The following is an 18,261-nucleotide window of genomic DNA, read 5'->3' as shown; positions in this document are numbered from 1 at the left end:
TCCAGCTATTTCTAAAATGTGAAAATAAACGTAATCTGGAGAGGGGTGTGTTTACGCCAGAGACAAAAGAACTTCAGGTCAGAGAGAGTTGCCAATTAGGAGGAGACAGAGAGAGAGCGAGAGAGAGAGCGGGGGAAAAAAACATTTTTTCGCCCCTTTAGCTGAATTCAGCGCTTGCCGGGGCCCTTGCGCTTCTCCCGTATTTTGTTGCTGTGACAACCAGGCAAAGAGAGGAGAGAGAGAGAGAAATGGAGAGACAGACAGAGCGAGGGGGGGGAAAAAATCAGCTGATTAGTTGGCATGGCAACAGCAAAGATGTAATCCCACCAGACACACTCTAATCAATGCCCCCAGCGCAGATGGTCTCCTGAGGATCAACAAGAAAGAGGCTAGCGGCCATACTGCACCCCCAGCCCTTCACTACCACCACCACAACCTCCCCTTCCAGTTCCCACCCACCCACCCACCTCTGCTGGTCACGTGCCAACACACTCAGTTAAAGAAGCATAAATAGAAGCTCAATTGCACAAAAAACAATAAGAAAACTCCCTGAATGCAGAGCTGCTTCTCTGCTGTCTTAACTAAACATGTGGCTAATGCATAATGTGCAACCAACCCAACCAAAGGGGATTACAATATTCCAGTTTAGAAAAAGTTTCATTTTAGATTGAAAGACCCATAATGCATGTGTGATGGGAATAAATGAAAAATATGTACAACATACACTATTGTGGCGAATCCGCTTAGCCAAAAAAATGGATCGGACATCAATTGTAGAAACGATAGTCTTTATATAAGGCTTCAAAAAGGGGAATGTACAACAAATAAACTGCTCGACATCAGAGCAACATATAATGGCTTCCCGAAAACTTTCTTTTGCTAGCTAAACCCAGAGTAACTTTCGTCTACCACAAAGGATTCTGGGAAACACAGTTTTCTAATGAAAATACCTGTTAAATGCTCTCTTTTAGCAGAAAATTAAATCTATAATTAACAGCTCTCACTAAACATGTGGCTAACACTTAAATCACTTACAAAATAACCAAAATTCTGTTATCAAACAATAAACTGCAATAAAGTTACAGCATACACAATTTCTGAATATGGAAAAAAAACACTCCACACTTTTGTCCCGGATTATAAACTTCTGGTATGCTTTCATTTCTGAAACTGTACATTAATATGCATGTTGAACTACAGTTTTGTTTTCATATTTGGCTTGACCCCTGACTTTAAAAAAAACACATTTTTCTCTAACTTTATACTCTTTTTCTCCAATTTCATAAGAGCATAAACAACTGACAGAAACAAGCTTTTAGATCTTCATGCAGACTTTGGTTTGTGGATAGTTTGCACTTCAATCCACTTGTTAAGGGGCACAGTGCATGAAGTCAGACCTGCCATGATTAGTGTGTACTCAAGGAATAACTAAGATGAAGTATTTACTGGATTGTAAATATTCTTCTATTTACGCTTACTGGTTGCTGAGCTGCAATACTGGATTTCTTGATGTGTCTTCTTCTGCATAAAAAAGAAATTATTTATTTATTTCATTTTAAAATTTGGTTTTAATTTACTCAAACAAGACCAAACTCTTGGTCTGTGTCTATGCTCCAAATTGGTCTTAAACCTTATATAGTAAATGAAAAACTTGTGATTTTCTTTCAGTGATTGACACAACTGTCACAAAAATGCTGATACAGTGGTTTTATGTGTAAACGCGTTTAAGGGATCTGCATCGTTTGATAATAGGCTTGTCTGGGCTAGATAAGATTAGATTTGACTACAGAAATGTTTGGAAATAATCTGTGGTGTTTAATGGACAGTGACAACTCTCTTTATTTATTTAAGTTTAATTCCAACAGCAGTTTGTCCAGTGGCTGACCTTAGAGTTGAAAGGGAAAGCAGGGACACATCACAGCACGTAACAGACTGAAATAAAAATAGCTTCAAATAGAAGTAAAACTATGTATTTGCAAATTTAGGGATTATATTTACATTTTAGGATAAACTGATGTCTTCCATAAAGATTTAAAATAGACAGATTTAAAAAAAAAACGTTCTTGATTACCTAAAAATGCAGTTATGTGACCAACTTTCCTAACTCATTTAACTTTTGACATATACTGTATCACATTTTATTTTACTTTGAAACTACAGACATTGAATAAGTGTTAAAAAAAGAGTATATCGAAAATACACTTCCTACCACATAAGTCCAAAGTAATTAATCACTGACCTCTAGGTACCCAGACCATTTGGCATTATGAGTATGACAGTTGTAAACTGCCTCTTTAAACTGCTGCTAAATGTTAAAAAAAGAACAAAAAACAAAAACAAAAAAAAACCCCTCATAAATGTTACCTTTGGTCTTTTCTTTCTTTTCCTCCTTTGAAATAAAATGCATCATTGTCACTCTGTAGCATATAGGTTTTTACCCCCTGGGCTTATGAAACCTATTAAAAGCCCAAATATTATATATAATAGGCCAATTTGAGGGAAACGGGTATCTCTTTTACATCATTCCTGGGAGTCTGCTTTTAGTAGATTTGTGTAATTTACCCACCAGCAGTTAAATAACTTGAATTGTGTTTACTAGTGAGCTGGTATCTTCTGATGCGTTCCAGGTGCTGTAGCCTACAGTGAAATAACAATGCACTATTGATTCTTTTTTCCATAGTGCCAACAGTGAGTGTCCTTAGCACTGCATCTACTATTGCTCCTATTTCTCTCTGCAAGCTTTCTGCCTCCCTGAAACTGATAAATAAATTGGTAAGCTGCCTAAATCAGAACCAGAATAGGAATCCCGTTAATTGCCAAGCGCAATAAATGCGCAGGAATTTATCTTAGTGGCACTGGTGCAGAGACGCTATATTAACCACAAATGCAACCAAGGAAGGCTTTCTTTTTTCCCACAGATTCCAGAATAGATTCAATCATACAAAGCTATTTATTTCACCATAGTGAAAGTCAATTGGTTAAAATCTAATATTTCTCAGCATGGTTGTAACCATTTATTTTTAGCCAAAAAGTGTTCCCTTATGAAAACTAAAAGAAGGAAAATCCCCTTAAATTAAAAAGTGGTCCATTAAATGGTACGGCCCCTCGCAGAGAGTCCCCATTGATTTAAGAGCAGAGTCATAAATCTTCCACACAACGGGGCTGAGATCAGGGGATCTCCAGCTCAAAAGAGCAAGAAAGAATAACAACGTCCTGCTGCCGAGACAATATTCAATACTGTACCCTAACCTGGCAATCATTAATAACAGAGGAGCTGAAGGTCATTAAATCGATTAATATAAGACCTGATAACTACTTCTGGTGAATATGAACAAGATCAGAGCTGGCTAAAGTAAAATATATTTTAGCAACAAACTGCTGACATTGGTTATAGTTCTCTAACTCAACATGATTAGTAACTACTGAGAAGTCTGTAGAAATGCTGTTAGTAATAACGTACACGTGAATAAAGTGTGTTATATTATATATGTTAAGTCTGCATAAGAAATAAATCAGTCACTCAGAAACTGCCTCCTATATAAATATCTACTGGGATTATTAATTTTCTACTACAGCTACTACAACATTTAGTCATTTTGTTGACATTTTAAAGACCGCGTGATTGATCAATTAATCAAAAACGAAAATGATCAGCAATTACAGCCTTAAAGTAAAACATATATATACTCTAATGTTGCCCCAGGATATTTTAATATTCTCCATGAAAATTATAATCACCTTCCAACTGTGGGCCTAATTTAATAGCTGAAATTAACTTTTAAATCAACAAACACATTTTATTTATGATAATTATGACATGTGTGCAGATTATAGTTTAAACTTAAGAACAGCATTTCATTGGGATCTCTCAGTGGCTTTGCTATTAAGAGGTAACTGCAGTACTGTCAGTTTGACTGCTGGCTAGTTGTGATATCCCCTCCTATTCTATCCCCATGTTCCCTGACTGCCTCTTCTGGCTTTGAATAGAGGTTGAAATGTATATAATCTCATGGACCCTGGTGAAAAAAGTACAGAGGTGAATAAAATGTAATGGAAAAAAAACCTTTGCAAATTTATTATAGTAATCATCATGAAATTAAAACTTGAGATGTTAAATACTGTAAATGTAAAATCCCAGTTAAAGATGGCAGGTGCAAAAAATACCAACTAGTGCAAAAAAAAGGCTCTAAACCAACGCTGAAAGGGTAAAGATAGAGGAAATTGAAGAGAATTGAAGAAAAGATTATCCATCAAGCTAATGAGCAACATGCATTAGTGTGCATTACTGTACATACCACTGGTAATATAAACACCTGTGAAGGCACCATTAAGCCTCAGTGGTATACAATATATACATTTATAAATACATGCTGTCCCAAAGAAAACACTTTTTTCCAGGAAAGTCCTTGCTTATTATAGGAAGACCATCGCAAACCACATTCTACATATAACCTGCATAAAATCGACTTATATATATTTTATACAGCAGATTAATTCTGCCGTTACACAAAAAGGTCAGTAGGTGGCACTACAACAAGCTAGTGTTTATGAACTTGAGTCTATCGTTTGAGCTCATGGTTGACGACATAAAGTTGAGTTTTACTCCTTTGCTTGTTGGGATAGAAGGATGCTTTTTGTTTTGATGCTGATGTACTTCTTTTTTGGATTATGAATCTCCAGTGAATTAACTAACTGGGTTAGCACAGCAAGCATTAGCAGTAATTTTGTGTGGTTCACAAAATTACACTCTATCACAAACCAATCGGAGATGTTTATCTTAAACTGTAGAAACTAGTTTTTGAGTTTTATTTTCTGTCCTAGTATAAGTGGTCTTTGGGTAAGTATCATCGCAAAACACATTTGTATTTTCCCTCTTTTTGCAATGAGATGCATTCTAACATTTCAGTGAGAACTGGATTATTGTGGCTATTGTTCACAAAAGTGTATATTATTTGCCTATGGATATGATTCTTAGTCCAGTTCACTGAATTCATTATAGACTGAATTACGTTGTTGCATATGAAGAGCAAGAGAAACATGGTCACTAATGGTGATGAAGTTGCTGTACAATACATATACAATACAGGATATTTTCACTGCCTTGTTCAGGTTTCCTTTTTTAAATGGAGTCTGTTTCTAAGTGACCAGTTCATCCAATTGTAGCAAGCCAGGATTCAACATCCCCAGCCATGATGCACCCAACTTATTTGATAGTGACAGCTGCGTTGCCTCTGGACAAATAAGCTTATGAGATCTTAATACAACACACTACCCAAGTAGTACTAACAACAACATAACTGTCTACACACACACACCACACACTTGAACTGAAGAAACTGAAGATAACGCTGAACCTTAATGACTTGAGTATATGACTCTTGAACACCTTTAGTGTTATAGTGTATACAGTGTCACATATGCATATTTCAGCAGCATTGATCCATAATAGTGCATCCAATTGAAGCATTAAGTTGCATTAAAAAAGTTCCAATTTAGAATTTTTTTCCCGTTGAATTCAGAGTTAGCACTCACAAAGTTGTAGCATCCGTACCAAACCTGACTTTAAAGTCTACGATAGCAGCAGAACACATAAACTGTAAATAACTGTTGCATATTCATGACTTGCAAACCTGACCTCCCTCTCCCAAGTCACTTTCTCTAGCTCTTCCAAGGGGGAACACTGAGGGATTCCCAAGCCAGGAGGTCTCTTGGGTCAGCTCCAGGGTCTTTCTGGTACAACATACCCAAAACACCTTGACTAGATGTGCCTAGGAGGCATCCTAATCAGATACCTGAACCATCTCAATTGGTTCCCTTTGATGTGTAAGAGTAGTATTTTGTGACTGGCTGGGATCCTCACCCTATCTTTAAGGGAGACCCCAGCGACCCTTTGGATGAAGCTGTTCCTTCCACTTGAACAGATGCCCATAGGTATAGATAAGAAACTAGACCATTGTGTAAACAGACAATCTTACTTTTACTATACTCATCCATCCAGTACATTATTAGCACACAACTCAAAGCCAACATTAATGATATTATGGGGCTGCATGAGCGTACATGTCACTGGTAATAGGAACATTTGTGAAGGCACCAATAATGCTCTGTGATACACAGTACGTATATAAGATTTGGAATAATATGTGCTGTGTTCAGCTATGTTCTTGTCTACTATATCAAAACTACATTCTACATACATTTCAGCAGCATAAAGCCACAATAGTGCAATAATCAATTTGAAGTGAGAGGTCCTAAATCCTGAGTGCTCAATCACAATTTTCAACTGGGATGCTCCCATAAGTCAGATATACCACTCGGAGAGTCGCAGGAACCCTGACTTTGCAAACCATCTTGTCTGCGGGTAGAGACAAATTCAAGCCAACATTAAAATAATCACAGAAAAGCGTCTAAAGAGGCATTACCAACACATTTATATGTAAGTACATATTAGCCACCTAGCTTAATCATTTGGCATAGAAGCACCCTGAAATGTACCTTCCACGGTCACCAGCAACTTAAACATAAATATATCATCGCCCCCTGCTGGTACTGCAAATTCTGCATGCTTGTCAATTTCACGCATTGGAGAGGCAAAGCAAGCGTGTCTATGACACCCTTTGGCGTGATATCGTGTTGCACTGGATAACGATCAACATCTGATTCCTGAGATAAAAGGAATGTGACATTAGATAGTGCGGGTGCTTAAATAGTCCAGACCTGTAACACACTGAAAACATTTGATGCATTATGAAGCAGAACGCATGTTGAGCTGAAAATCTATATCAAGTAAGAATGAACAATACAAACCCTCATCAGTTCCCAAACCCTTACATAATCCAGTATTGTTAAAAGAAGCGGTGACACAGGGGTACACAAACTCCTGTCCCAACTATTTTAGGTAGGTTGCTGGAGTCGCATTAAAAATATTTATTTTTTACATGCAGTTGTTTGTTTTTATTTATGATTTACAAAATTTCAGATTTTTTGGGACATATTTTCAGAACCATAGTAACCATCAGTAACCATTAACTATTCATTCTGTTGTTTAACAACAACCATTATTAAATAAATAAATAAAGGCATCGATAAATGGATATTGATAGATATGCACAATTAATACATACAATTATAAGAAACGTGCGGTAGACACTGCTGGCCACATTCAAAGCAAAGCATATATCAGGAATAACACATCAGCTAGTCAATTTCTCACCAAGGAAAAAAAAAATCCACTCAGGGAATTAAATTTACTTCAGCTGAGATCACTGTGTCACGAACTCGCCTTTTCGCCTTTTGCTGTTCGCTCACCTCCCAGCATGCACAAACCCCCAGCTGGGCACCGGTAACAAGGGCCGTGCCCCCGGAACTAACACAGACTGGTCAGGGAAAGCGAGGCCTGCAGAGAGTGAATAAAGGTGCTGGGATACCTGGGGTGGCTCGGAGGTTGGGAGTTCTTGGTCAAATTGGCACCCTGTGTCACCTTGTCAACACCTCGCTGCTTTGTGGGCCCGCCACAGAGTGTCCACCAGCCCCTGGAGAAAGCCACCCACTCTAGTGTCCTGCTAGCCCAACCCGTTCGTTAGTCTGTAGCACCACACGAGATTAGCAACAACACAAAGGTAAAGAAAAAAAAAAGAACACATGAATTCATTAAACTGTACTAAGCTTGTTCAAATACTGCTGCCTGCTCTTTTTTCATCACAGATTGTCCACATTATGATCAAATGTAATCATTAAACAATACGTAGTGAGTGTAATTGGTCATTTATTGCTGCAATAGTAAGTAATTTATCTAATATTTCAAAACAATATGTTAAGCAAAATACTACATTTAGGTTTCCATATAAATCCACTTGTAAGTTATACACAATGGGTTATGTCTCAGTTGATATCAGTGGTTTGACAGCCACACTAATACTCTATGGGTCATGTTGATGCAAAACAGTCACAGAAGTACTGGAGCGAACAATCAACAGTGTCTGAAACAAAATACAAACCATCTATGAGAACAAATTCCCATTTAGGAGCCGTGCACTTTAACCATCTTACCTGCGGGTAAAGCCAAATTTAGAACACATACAATCCTGGAAATGCTGCATGTACCTTAAGAATGAAGGAAAATGCAATTCAACCCGAGAAGCCTGTGTGCAACCTCAGTTCATAATTTTAATATTTAGGTTTTTAATAACAATAGGCATTAAACAGACCTGGAAGTTTATTTAATACAGTAACTGTCGGATTCACTGGGGCACAACAGAAACCCCAGGAGGCTAACCATGGACCACTACATCACTAGTTTTTGTTCAGCAAAGGATATTTGGTTTGTTTTTGTTGTTTGTTTATCCAATTTTCTGTTATCTATCTACTATTTAGTCTACAATGAAAAGAACGAAATGCCCCTGAAAGCATTCATTCTGATCATCTTACTCTTTCATTTTAGTGACTACTCATCAATTATATTTGTAACTACAGTGTTTTTATTTCTGTTTGGGAAGATGACCGAAACTATGAAAACAAGAAGAAATTTTTAATAAAGCAAAGCAAAATTATTCTTTCATTGTGCTCAAAATTAGAAATTTTGAAAGACAGAGAGAGGTAGCAGCAGGAAAGGAAAGAGACAGATATAGGCAGAGAGAGCGAGAGGGAGAGCAAGAGAGCGAGTTGGGAGCTGGGGATGATTTCTCTAGGGATGAGGGGTGTGTGTGTGTGTGTGTGTGTGGGGGGGGGGGGGGTGCAGGGGTAGGGGGGTGGTGGGTGAGTGAGAGAGAGAGAGATGTGGAGTAGAGAGCAAAAGGAGAATGAGCGAGCCAGCAAGCCAGGGAGGAGGATGAGAGACGGGGGGGAGGAGGAGGGTGGAGAGGGATGGTGGGGAGGAGGGTGGTTGTGGTAGAGGAAAGCGAGGCGAGGCAGAGCTGATTGAGATTCGGGCCTCCAGAGCTGCAGGCTCGCTGCTGCTGCTGCTGGGAGCTCAGGGAGAACACGCTCAGTTATTGGAATTTTTTTTCTAATGAATTAATTCTTCTCATCCAATTTAGGTGAAGATGAAAAGAGAGCAGCGCTGCAAGCATCAAATTTAGCTTTTTGTTGACCGGGCCGGGGCAGTTCTGTTCCCGTTCTGTATGGTTAATATTGGACACTTGTAATATATTTTGTTTTTGGGTGGGGTGGGGGGGTGTTGTTGGTGTTATTCTTTTTGAAAAGACTTGTTTACAGAACTGCAGAAAAACATTAAAAGATATTTCCTGTATGTGTTACTGGGATTGTTTACTCATTTACTAATATAATAACACAAAGAGACCCCCTCAACCTACACCCAACCTCCACTCAGCCACTAACCCCTACATGAATACAAAATTGACTGAAACACTGGGCTCATGTGCCCCCTCGCTACAAACTTAAATGCAGGCAGTCTTGCATGTTAATGTACTCCAACATAGCACACAAGCAATTAAACCAGGTTTCTTCATGCAATGTGTATACACTCTACCTATGCAAACATAACTTTTTTTATAGATAGGACATGTGTTTTTTTGCCCCCTTTCTTCCTGCAAAACACTAGTATGCTTAATAACTTGATCCTATCATTAAAGTTTTATTTATAAAATGATGTGCTGTAGATGTGAGCAGCTGTCAGTAGGGCTGGGCGATATGGCCTAAAATTCATATCGCGATATAATTTGAAGCATGTGCGGTAACGATATATATTGCGATATATTCTTTTCTTCTGTATAACGTATTTTCCACACTATAAAGCACACTTAAAATCCTTTAATTTTCTCAAAATCTCAAAAACATTTTGGCGTGCAGAAATCTGTTAAAAAATGTTTTAGTACAACTTTGGTAAGCCGCACTGCTTGATGGATTGTCAGAGCATTACGGCTGCCATAGTGAGGAGCTTTGCGGAGTAATCTGGGTCCAAAAAGGTCCCAAAGTCAAACGAACACAGAGTTAAGAACGGTCTAAATTCTTTAATTTTTAATAAAATCATCAGTGTTGCTGCTTTACCAGGTGTAACAATTACGTTTAACATCCAGGCATCCATGAAAACAGAAGTTATTAAATTTAACGGAGTTAGAAGTTAACAGGAAGTTAGCTCGCTAGTTTCCACCTAAACATGACATACCATGTTCTGACTGAGAGATTTTTGAAACTAAGTAAAACGTACAGCTCTGCTACCACTTCCAACATAAATGAAGACAGGAAACTAAACAGCAGTGGCGTTTGCAGGGTTACTGAAGTTGGACTACCTGGTATATAATGTTGTGCTACGTGATTGCTAGCAACACAGGTATGTTAGCATAACATTAGCACAGTGAAGCTGGAGGATGAACGCCAACTTTTTTCCACTTGATAAAAGTTAACGTGAGGGATTCTGGTGGTCAGGGACAAATGCAATCGCATAGCAGGATGCTATACACGGGGCAAACGTCAGTCAGGAGAACAACTGAGATCATTCATCCACAACACAAGGTTAGTTATTAAAATACTGCAACATAGAGCAGCTGCGAGAGAATTCAGCATTAATGTATCAATGTTACGGAAGTGGAGGAAGAGCAGTTTTTGGCTTTCCCCATATTTCAAAAGTGCTTCATCTCTTTGCTATGACTGTCTGCATAATTTGCAGATGATAATTGTTGTAGCCACTGCGATGCTTTCGACCAAAACAGGCGCAGCTTGATGACATCATGAAGCGGTATAGTCAAAATCTCTATTGTTGACCAAATTTATATAGTTTCTATCGTATATTGTTTCTATCGCCCACCCCTAGCTGTCAGCAATGAGACTATCCACGGTTTTTTAAATTATTGCTTTTTATGGCGCAGTGGCTGCTGGTTTACTTTACTTGAGGTATATGTTGAAGCACAGATAGAGCCAGTACTGGTGGGACTGCGATGGCCTCAGTGAAACAAGTGTAATCAAAAAATGAGGCATGCCTTGGTTACATCAAACTACATCTGCCAGCGACACCCCACAAGAGTCTTTCTGCAGGATGGTGGAGTGATGTGAAAGTCAAGTGAATTCTGATTTGTCAGTTCACCGTGAGGTCGCACTGCAAAAAAAGAAAAAAGAAAGATTGTATCTGATTTGGGTGCGTACAGACTGTGGGGTTGCAGCAATCTTGTCAGTTCACTGCAAACCGCACAGTGCAACATGGATCTACTCGTGCAGGACGTCAAGTTTGATGTATGCAGACTCTATGATGATAATAAGTACTGAATGATAGCCAACACGCGCATCTGTTATTTCTCGGCTATTTGTTTCCAGGCTACATCCTTATTGTTGCAGTCACGATAACAGCTGGAGAACACATCATACAAACAAGGCTGCTGCTGCCACAACTCAACTAGAGTTTCTTCTTTGTTCGAGTCCAAACATTTTATTTTCTCCATTGTACTGCCATTTATTTAATATGGGTTTGTTCTGTTTTGTTTTTTTTCTTTTCTTTTTTTCTTCCCAAGTGCCTTGGGAAGTTGGCCAGTGCATCATATCCATATCGTACTAGATTCTTCCTGGTTGGTTAGTAGACGCAGGACTTGGCAGCAGTCACGCTATGAGGTGTTCATTTCTGGCACTGTCAGAGTTTAGGATTTTTTTAGTCACAAGACTGTTAAAACAGCCAACTTTGAACTTCTTTCTCTCCATGATGCAGGAGCATTGCTTTGGAGACACTACCAAAGATAAAATTATGATTCTTTCACATCCATCAGCTTTTGACTGAGCCAGCCCAAAATTGTAGTGTACACCTGGCTTAAGGATTGCATATGAAAGTGGGCCAAATCAAAACATCACTGTCATTGTGTTATTTGCACTGTCAGGAAAAACAGATCTGAGTCAAAATGAGCCAAAAAACCAGCTTTTAGGCCACAACTGTCAGCAATCTGAATATAGACCAAGATATGTCTGATGGCTTATTGGAAAAATACATTATTTATCCAATCCCATGTGATTTGGGGCTGCTAGCTAACCACCTGTTTGTTAGTGAAGAACCCCAGTAGTTCAGTGATATGAAAATCTGTATATTTGCTAATGTTCAGTAATTTCTCTTTACAAGTGAGAAAGGGAAGGTGGAAGTGGATGTTAGTAAAACTAAAAGCAGTTCAATCAACTTAAAAAAAATGTTTCTAACAGAGCATTCAATATTATTAAATGTTTTTGTGTAAACAATATCATAATGTAGAATCATAAATGTGATCATATTAGTTTATTCCTGACTCTCAGTCAACTTTCAGAGAGCCCTGGCAAATTATCTTGCTCAATCAAACTGACAGGATACTATCAAAGCAGTTTCTATAGGTTATACATTTATGCAAAAGTTGAAACTACTTGAAATTGAAATGACATAATACTATTGTATGTCACTTAGCATTAAAGAAAATCCATGTCAAACTATTTGAAGGGTTTTCTCAATTCAACTTAACAGCTAAATGCAAAACATCAAAAGATAAATCAATGCCTTATTATTAGGAAAAAGATTACCCAAAGCCAATAAAGTCTGTGAAATTGTGAAGTCTACTTGTTCTTAAAGCTAAAGGAAATCTATGCCCATTGGCAGATTATGTTTATTTCTTTTTAGAAAATAATTTGCTTAATTCACCCTTTAGCCTAACAGCCTCTGGCAGATCACAAAGCTTAATTTTGCGCTCTGCACAATACACACACTGACACACACACCCACGAGTGAGTGTATGCTGTCAAGTCCTGAAAACAAGAGGGCGTATAGCTGTTTAATGTCAGAACAATCCGGTCTGGTGCTTCAGCTCAGGGTTCATGGTACAGGGAACATGGAATCCCTTTAGCTCGGCTGCTCTGCGCTGACAAGCTATCTGGCCTCAGATTCATTTAGACAGTCAGCAGAAGAACACTAAGAGTCAGCGAGCCATCTAGATCAGACTGTGGTGAAGCAGATATTCACTCCAGCTCACAAGGGATTTCTCTTCCACAAGACAAAAGCAGCTGAGCTCATCTTTAGTGCTTTCAGAAGACCTTGGTGTCAGGTTGGGATTATTTCACCTGTGCAATTTGTGTTTCCTGTTACTGCGAACTAAACTTTACTCTTCAAAAGTCTTATTCATGTCCCCCTAGCAATATCTTCGGAGCATCTGGAGGATTAGGAATCCAGCATTAATATGAGCAATACCAGTAGATTTTGAGGTCTAGAAGTGAAAAGAGTAAATATGAGCATATTTGATATTTACAGTAGCTTGGAGATATCTGGCCTAAGAAAATTCATGTAAGGTGCATGTTTAGACAGGTATAAAATATGTCATATTATTAAAGCTGCACTTTTGAGTAATGAATGTGTAAGATTTAATATTCACATCTAAGCACATATCCACTAAAACAGGACACAACTGCAGGATTCCTCAAAAAAATTAAAGAAAAAGAAAAAAAGCTACGAATCGACTGACTGATAGTGAAAATAATTTGCTGACTCACTCAGACTGGCCCTTGGTGCGGCTCTGCTCACCCACCATCTAAAAAAAGCTGTTTTAATTCGTCTCCTTTTAAGGGCACCTTTCTTTTAGACCAAATTTCCTCAGTTGCACCTCATAAGCAAAACATATGAACAGCAGATATGTCTGCCTGAGATGACCACATTAGGATATCCACTTTTCTAGTCAATGTATGAAAACAAGAGTAGAAAAAAAAACTGTTGATATCTTTAGAGTATTGGAGTGTTTAGAGCAGTTTCTACCTCACAGAATTGATGGTACCTGCAAATATAATTACTTCATGACTTGACACTTTTATCATGTTGAATTTGGGCATCAACCATTCTGCCAGTTGCCATGTGACAGAAAATAAGGACAAGCATATTAAGTTACTTCAATTTCAAGTTACTGTAACTAAAATGTCACACAATCTTTTAATATTTTTCCCACAGATATCAGAGATGAACACTTGAAATCTATGCAAACTAAGTGGATAACCCATAAATTCATCATATAATTAATTCCACAGCATAAACAGTAAAGCCCCCAGATGTGACTTCAAAACCCATGTACAACATGAAAGTGGATAAAGGGGGAAAAAAAGACTCAAAGGGTGTAAATGAATTTGATCTTTAACCAGTTAAGTGGCTCGCCTGGGCCATTATCATAGCCTGTGATCAATTATTCATGTTGGGAGAAGCTCAGGGGTCAGGTGTTACCTTTGTAAACATTGGTTTCCCGTGCTGGGTGACCATGGTGCACTGATCACAGTCCAGGGTAATGCAGGAGTTGTGGAACGACTCCTTGGAGTGTTTAAGGATGTAGTGGAGCTCAGTGACCCCTCCCTCAAAGACTGTGCTGAAATAACGGGGGATCAACGTCCGGCCGATTGCTGCGAGGAAACAAAAGAGAGGACAGAGCTGAAAAATACAGTCAGAGCCCAAATATGAAATGCCGAGTGGTGGAGATAGGGAAAAATATACGGCTATTACTGTAGACTATAATGCTATTGCTACCATCACTCTGTCTATACTTGCAACTGCATAATTTATAGACTCCTACTCTTATACTGTATGCAGCATATAATGTACAGGCTATACATTATATGACTTTTCTGCTGCTAGTTTCAATGTATATGCATTATACAACAGCTTCTGTATAGATACTACCAGAACCACTCCCTTTTCTAAAAAGGGATAATTAGCTTGTTTGTTTCTTGCCATGAGGTAGATGAGAAGATTGATGCTACTCTTAAATCTGTCAGTTACTGAGCTGGAGCGGTGAGACAATTAGCTTAACTTAGCATAAATACTTGAACCAGCAGGAAGCAAGAATCCTGGCTGTGTGCAAAGTTCAAAAGCTCTTAAACCACAAATTAGGTTAACGTTTTATCTACACACTTGTGTTTGCATACAGATTAAACAAATCAGATACAGTCTATCAATTAATAAACTTTAGATGGGCATTAAGCATTGGTTTTGGGGACATCTTTGCTTTTACTTTGGCAGGAAAACTGGGGATGGAGACAAAAAATGTAGGAGAGAGTGCAGGAAAAGAACATGCAGCACATGGTGCCAGACTGACAGTCAAACTGGATCCAGTGCTCAGAGCATATGGAGGGTTGCTGTATGAACCCCAACCACTCGGCATTCGGGTCAATCCACCAGGCACTATGTTCGAACTTTGAACAGAGCCAGCTTGGATGATTTGCTTTTCTTCAAACCTCACAATAAGGTAATCTAATCAACTCCTGGCTGAACACATGTACAGCGGTATCAATTTTCTTAACTCATTTTCAGAGAGAAAGTGGGAAAACTGACAACTGTTCTTTTAATTTGATGACTATGAGCATGGATTCCTTCAAAACCATTTTATAATTTCACAAAAGAATGCAAACCTCTTGGATATCACATGCGTAAACCCAAGCAATCACCCAAAACCTTTGCTTTGTTGCTTTGTTTTAATTTGATACTATCTGATATCACCGCTCTGAATGCTATAAATACTCATACACCAGCAAAGAAGGTGTGATCAGACTGTGAGATAACTTCAAATTCAAATTCAAATTCAAATTTTATTTGTCACACACACACAACCATACACAGTATGGCATGGGGGTGAAATGCTTGTAGCTGTACAATGCCCGACCATTAAATGACAGAAGAAAAGTTTTACAATATTTACAATTTACAGTTTACTACAAAAATTTACAAATTAACTTAAGAATTTACAGTAAAGAATGTGCAAATAGCAGAAGAAATTATAAAGATAAGGATTATAAATTATAGGAATTATGGATTATAGGAAATGTGTGGTGACGTGTGTGAGAGTCCAGTCTTATAGTGACGTGTTTGGGAGAGTCCAGTCCTACACCTGGTTCAGGCCCCGAATAGCCTGGGGGAAGAAGCTCCTCCTCATTCTCTCTGTTTTGGCCTTAAGGGAGCGGAAGCGCTTCCCAGACCTCAACAGTGAGAAGAGTCCATTGTTGGGATGGGAGAGATCCATCATAATCTTCCTAGCTTTGGACTTGGTGTAGATGGACAGCAGGTCAGGGAGCTCTGATTGAATGATGCGTTCGGCTGAGCGCACCACCCTTTGCAGATCTCGTCTGTCCTGCTTGGTGCTGTTCCCAAACCAGGTGCAGATGTTTGCCATCAGGACGCTCTCGATGGTGCAGGAGTAGAAGTTCTTGAGCACCTTCAGTGGCAGATGGAAGTCTCTAAGTCTTCTGAGGAAGAAGAGACGCTGACGGGCTTTCTTAACCAGGGTGTTGATGTGACAGGACCATGACAGGTCCTGAGTGATGTGGACACCCAGGTATCGGAAACTGTCCACTCTCTCCACTGGCGTGCCACTGATGATGAGGGGTTTGTAATTCCTCGCCTGCTTTGTAGTGAAGTCCACGATCAGCTCCTTAGTCTTGCTGATGTTTAGGAGGAGGTTATTCTCCTGGCACCAGGTCTCCAGGTTCCTAATCTCCTCCAGGTACGCCGTCTCGATGTTGTCGGAGATCAGGCCCACAACAGCAGTGTCGTCAGCAAACTTGACAATGGAGGTGGTGTCTGATGTGGCTACTAGGGGTGCAACGATATTCGTATCGATATTGAACCGTTCGATACAGTGCTTTCGGTTCGGTACGCATATGTATCGAACAATACAACATTTGTAATTTCTTTTATCAATTTTCCTTCTGACGATGCTGTCTGTGTTGAGCGCTCAGTGAATCTGTGTTCGACTACTCCGCCTAGGCTGCACTGTCGAGCGCAGATCCACTGAGCGCTCAACACAGACAGCATAGTCAGAAGGAAGAGCGCAGGGCACCTCCCCCACCCTCATTCAGTTCTGGCGTTTGGAATTATTTTGGTTTTCATGTGACGTATGACCCTGAAGGTAAGCGAGTCATGGACTAAAGTAAAACAGTATGTTGGATGTGCCATGCAATGCTCAATTACATTGGTGTGAACTAGTGTGCTAGCACAGTTAGCTCGTTAACGTGTTGGCCGTCTAGCCCCATGCACGGAGCGATCGGCGGTAGCTCGTTAACGGAGATTTGCCGTGTTGTGGCGTTAAGGTCATTTCAACGAGATTAACCTGAAAGCACTAGCGGGAACACAACGAATATGACTGCACATTTACGCCGACATCATCCTAGTGCAAAGACAAGTGGAAGCAGACAAAAAAAAGCAAGCATGCTACTAACTTTAGCCGAGTCATTTAGACAGCTGTTAGCACATGATTCTCCTTATGCTGCTGAGAATATAGCCCAGAAGAAGCGGATAGTATAGCTTTTATTTTGGAAAGAGCCATTTCTCTGTAATAAACTCTCTTTTCTAAAGATGAGTGATTCCTCAATCAGATACAGGGCTTGCAATATCGCTAGCCCGACGTCCCGGAGCTAGCGATTTTTTCAGTCGGGCTACCAAAATCTATCTCTTCCCTGCCCGTCGGGCTATTGTAGGAAAAATATATGTCAATGCTTTTGCATTCTTTCAGAAATGTAGCTGGGTAATTATGTCATTGGCATCGGTGAGCCACTGTCAATATGTGACATATTGAAATCGCGTTTGAATTTGCGCTTGTTTTTTTGCTTTCACTTTGCAATCGTGTGAACTGTGTATAGAGAGCGACAGCACTGATCTGTGAGTAGGGTTGCCAACCGTCCCTTAAAAAACGGAATCGTCCCGTATTTAGAAACAAAAGTACACGTCCCGTATTGAGCTAATAAGGGACGCACTTTGTCCCGTAATACAGTGAGAATCAAAAGTAGTCTATAAATGTTAATGGAATTAACGCTTTGTTTGAAAACATAATTCCCAGCCCCTCTCCTGCTTTGTGACCAATGAGCTGACAGCACACTTATGACAATTCGAGTATGACAATTCAGATTACCGCTTATCTCATTGGTCGAGGAAAGGTCGCTTGCGGAGAAAATACCGGAAGACAACAGATGACCACAACAAGAAGCATGGCCAACAGGGAAACAAACGCTGACACTGCGGTGCAAGTCTCGGACGACAGTACACCTAAAGCTGGGCAGACACTGTGCGATTTTTTTTCATTCACGTTATTCAGCTCCTGCTCAAACTGCACGATTGACTCACAGGGGTTAGAAGTTTGCAGGTCACGATGCAGAGTCTCACACTATACCGCCCGATGCTCTGATGAGACCTGAGTGCTCACACTGTGCCTCCATAAAATGAAGGTTATAACAGAAATTCTGTCGCTCGCTCTCCCTCTCTGTCTTTCACTCACACAGACACCCCACCACCATCAACTTTGCTAAATTGAAAAACATTGATCAGGCAGCTGTGATTAAGCAGCAGTGTAA

At 39.5% G+C, this 18,261-nt stretch overlaps 1 protein-coding gene across 5 annotated transcripts in view; it reads right to left on the bottom strand.

The window, feature by feature from the left end:
• The window catches only part of ldb2a (LIM domain binding 2a), a 119,764-nt gene that overhangs the window by 28,933 nt on the left and 72,570 nt on the right, over positions 1–18,261 (bottom strand). For all 5 annotated transcript variants that reach the window (XM_080900564.1, XM_080900565.1, XM_080900561.1 and 2 more), the window contains exon 3: positions 14,153–14,325. In XM_080900564.1, the coding sequence (XP_080756690.1) occupies positions 14,153–14,325 (173 nt within the window). The remainder of the gene's footprint in view (positions 1–14,152; positions 14,326–18,261) is intronic.

The sequence above is a fragment of the Rhamphochromis sp. 'chilingali' genome, assembly GCF_963969265.1.
Source record: "Rhamphochromis sp. 'chilingali' genome assembly, chromosome: 13".
In the NCBI taxonomy this organism is placed as follows: Eukaryota; Metazoa; Chordata; class Actinopteri; order Cichliformes; family Cichlidae; genus Rhamphochromis; species Rhamphochromis sp. 'chilingali'.
This window is presented reverse-complemented; position numbering and strand designations above follow the sequence as displayed.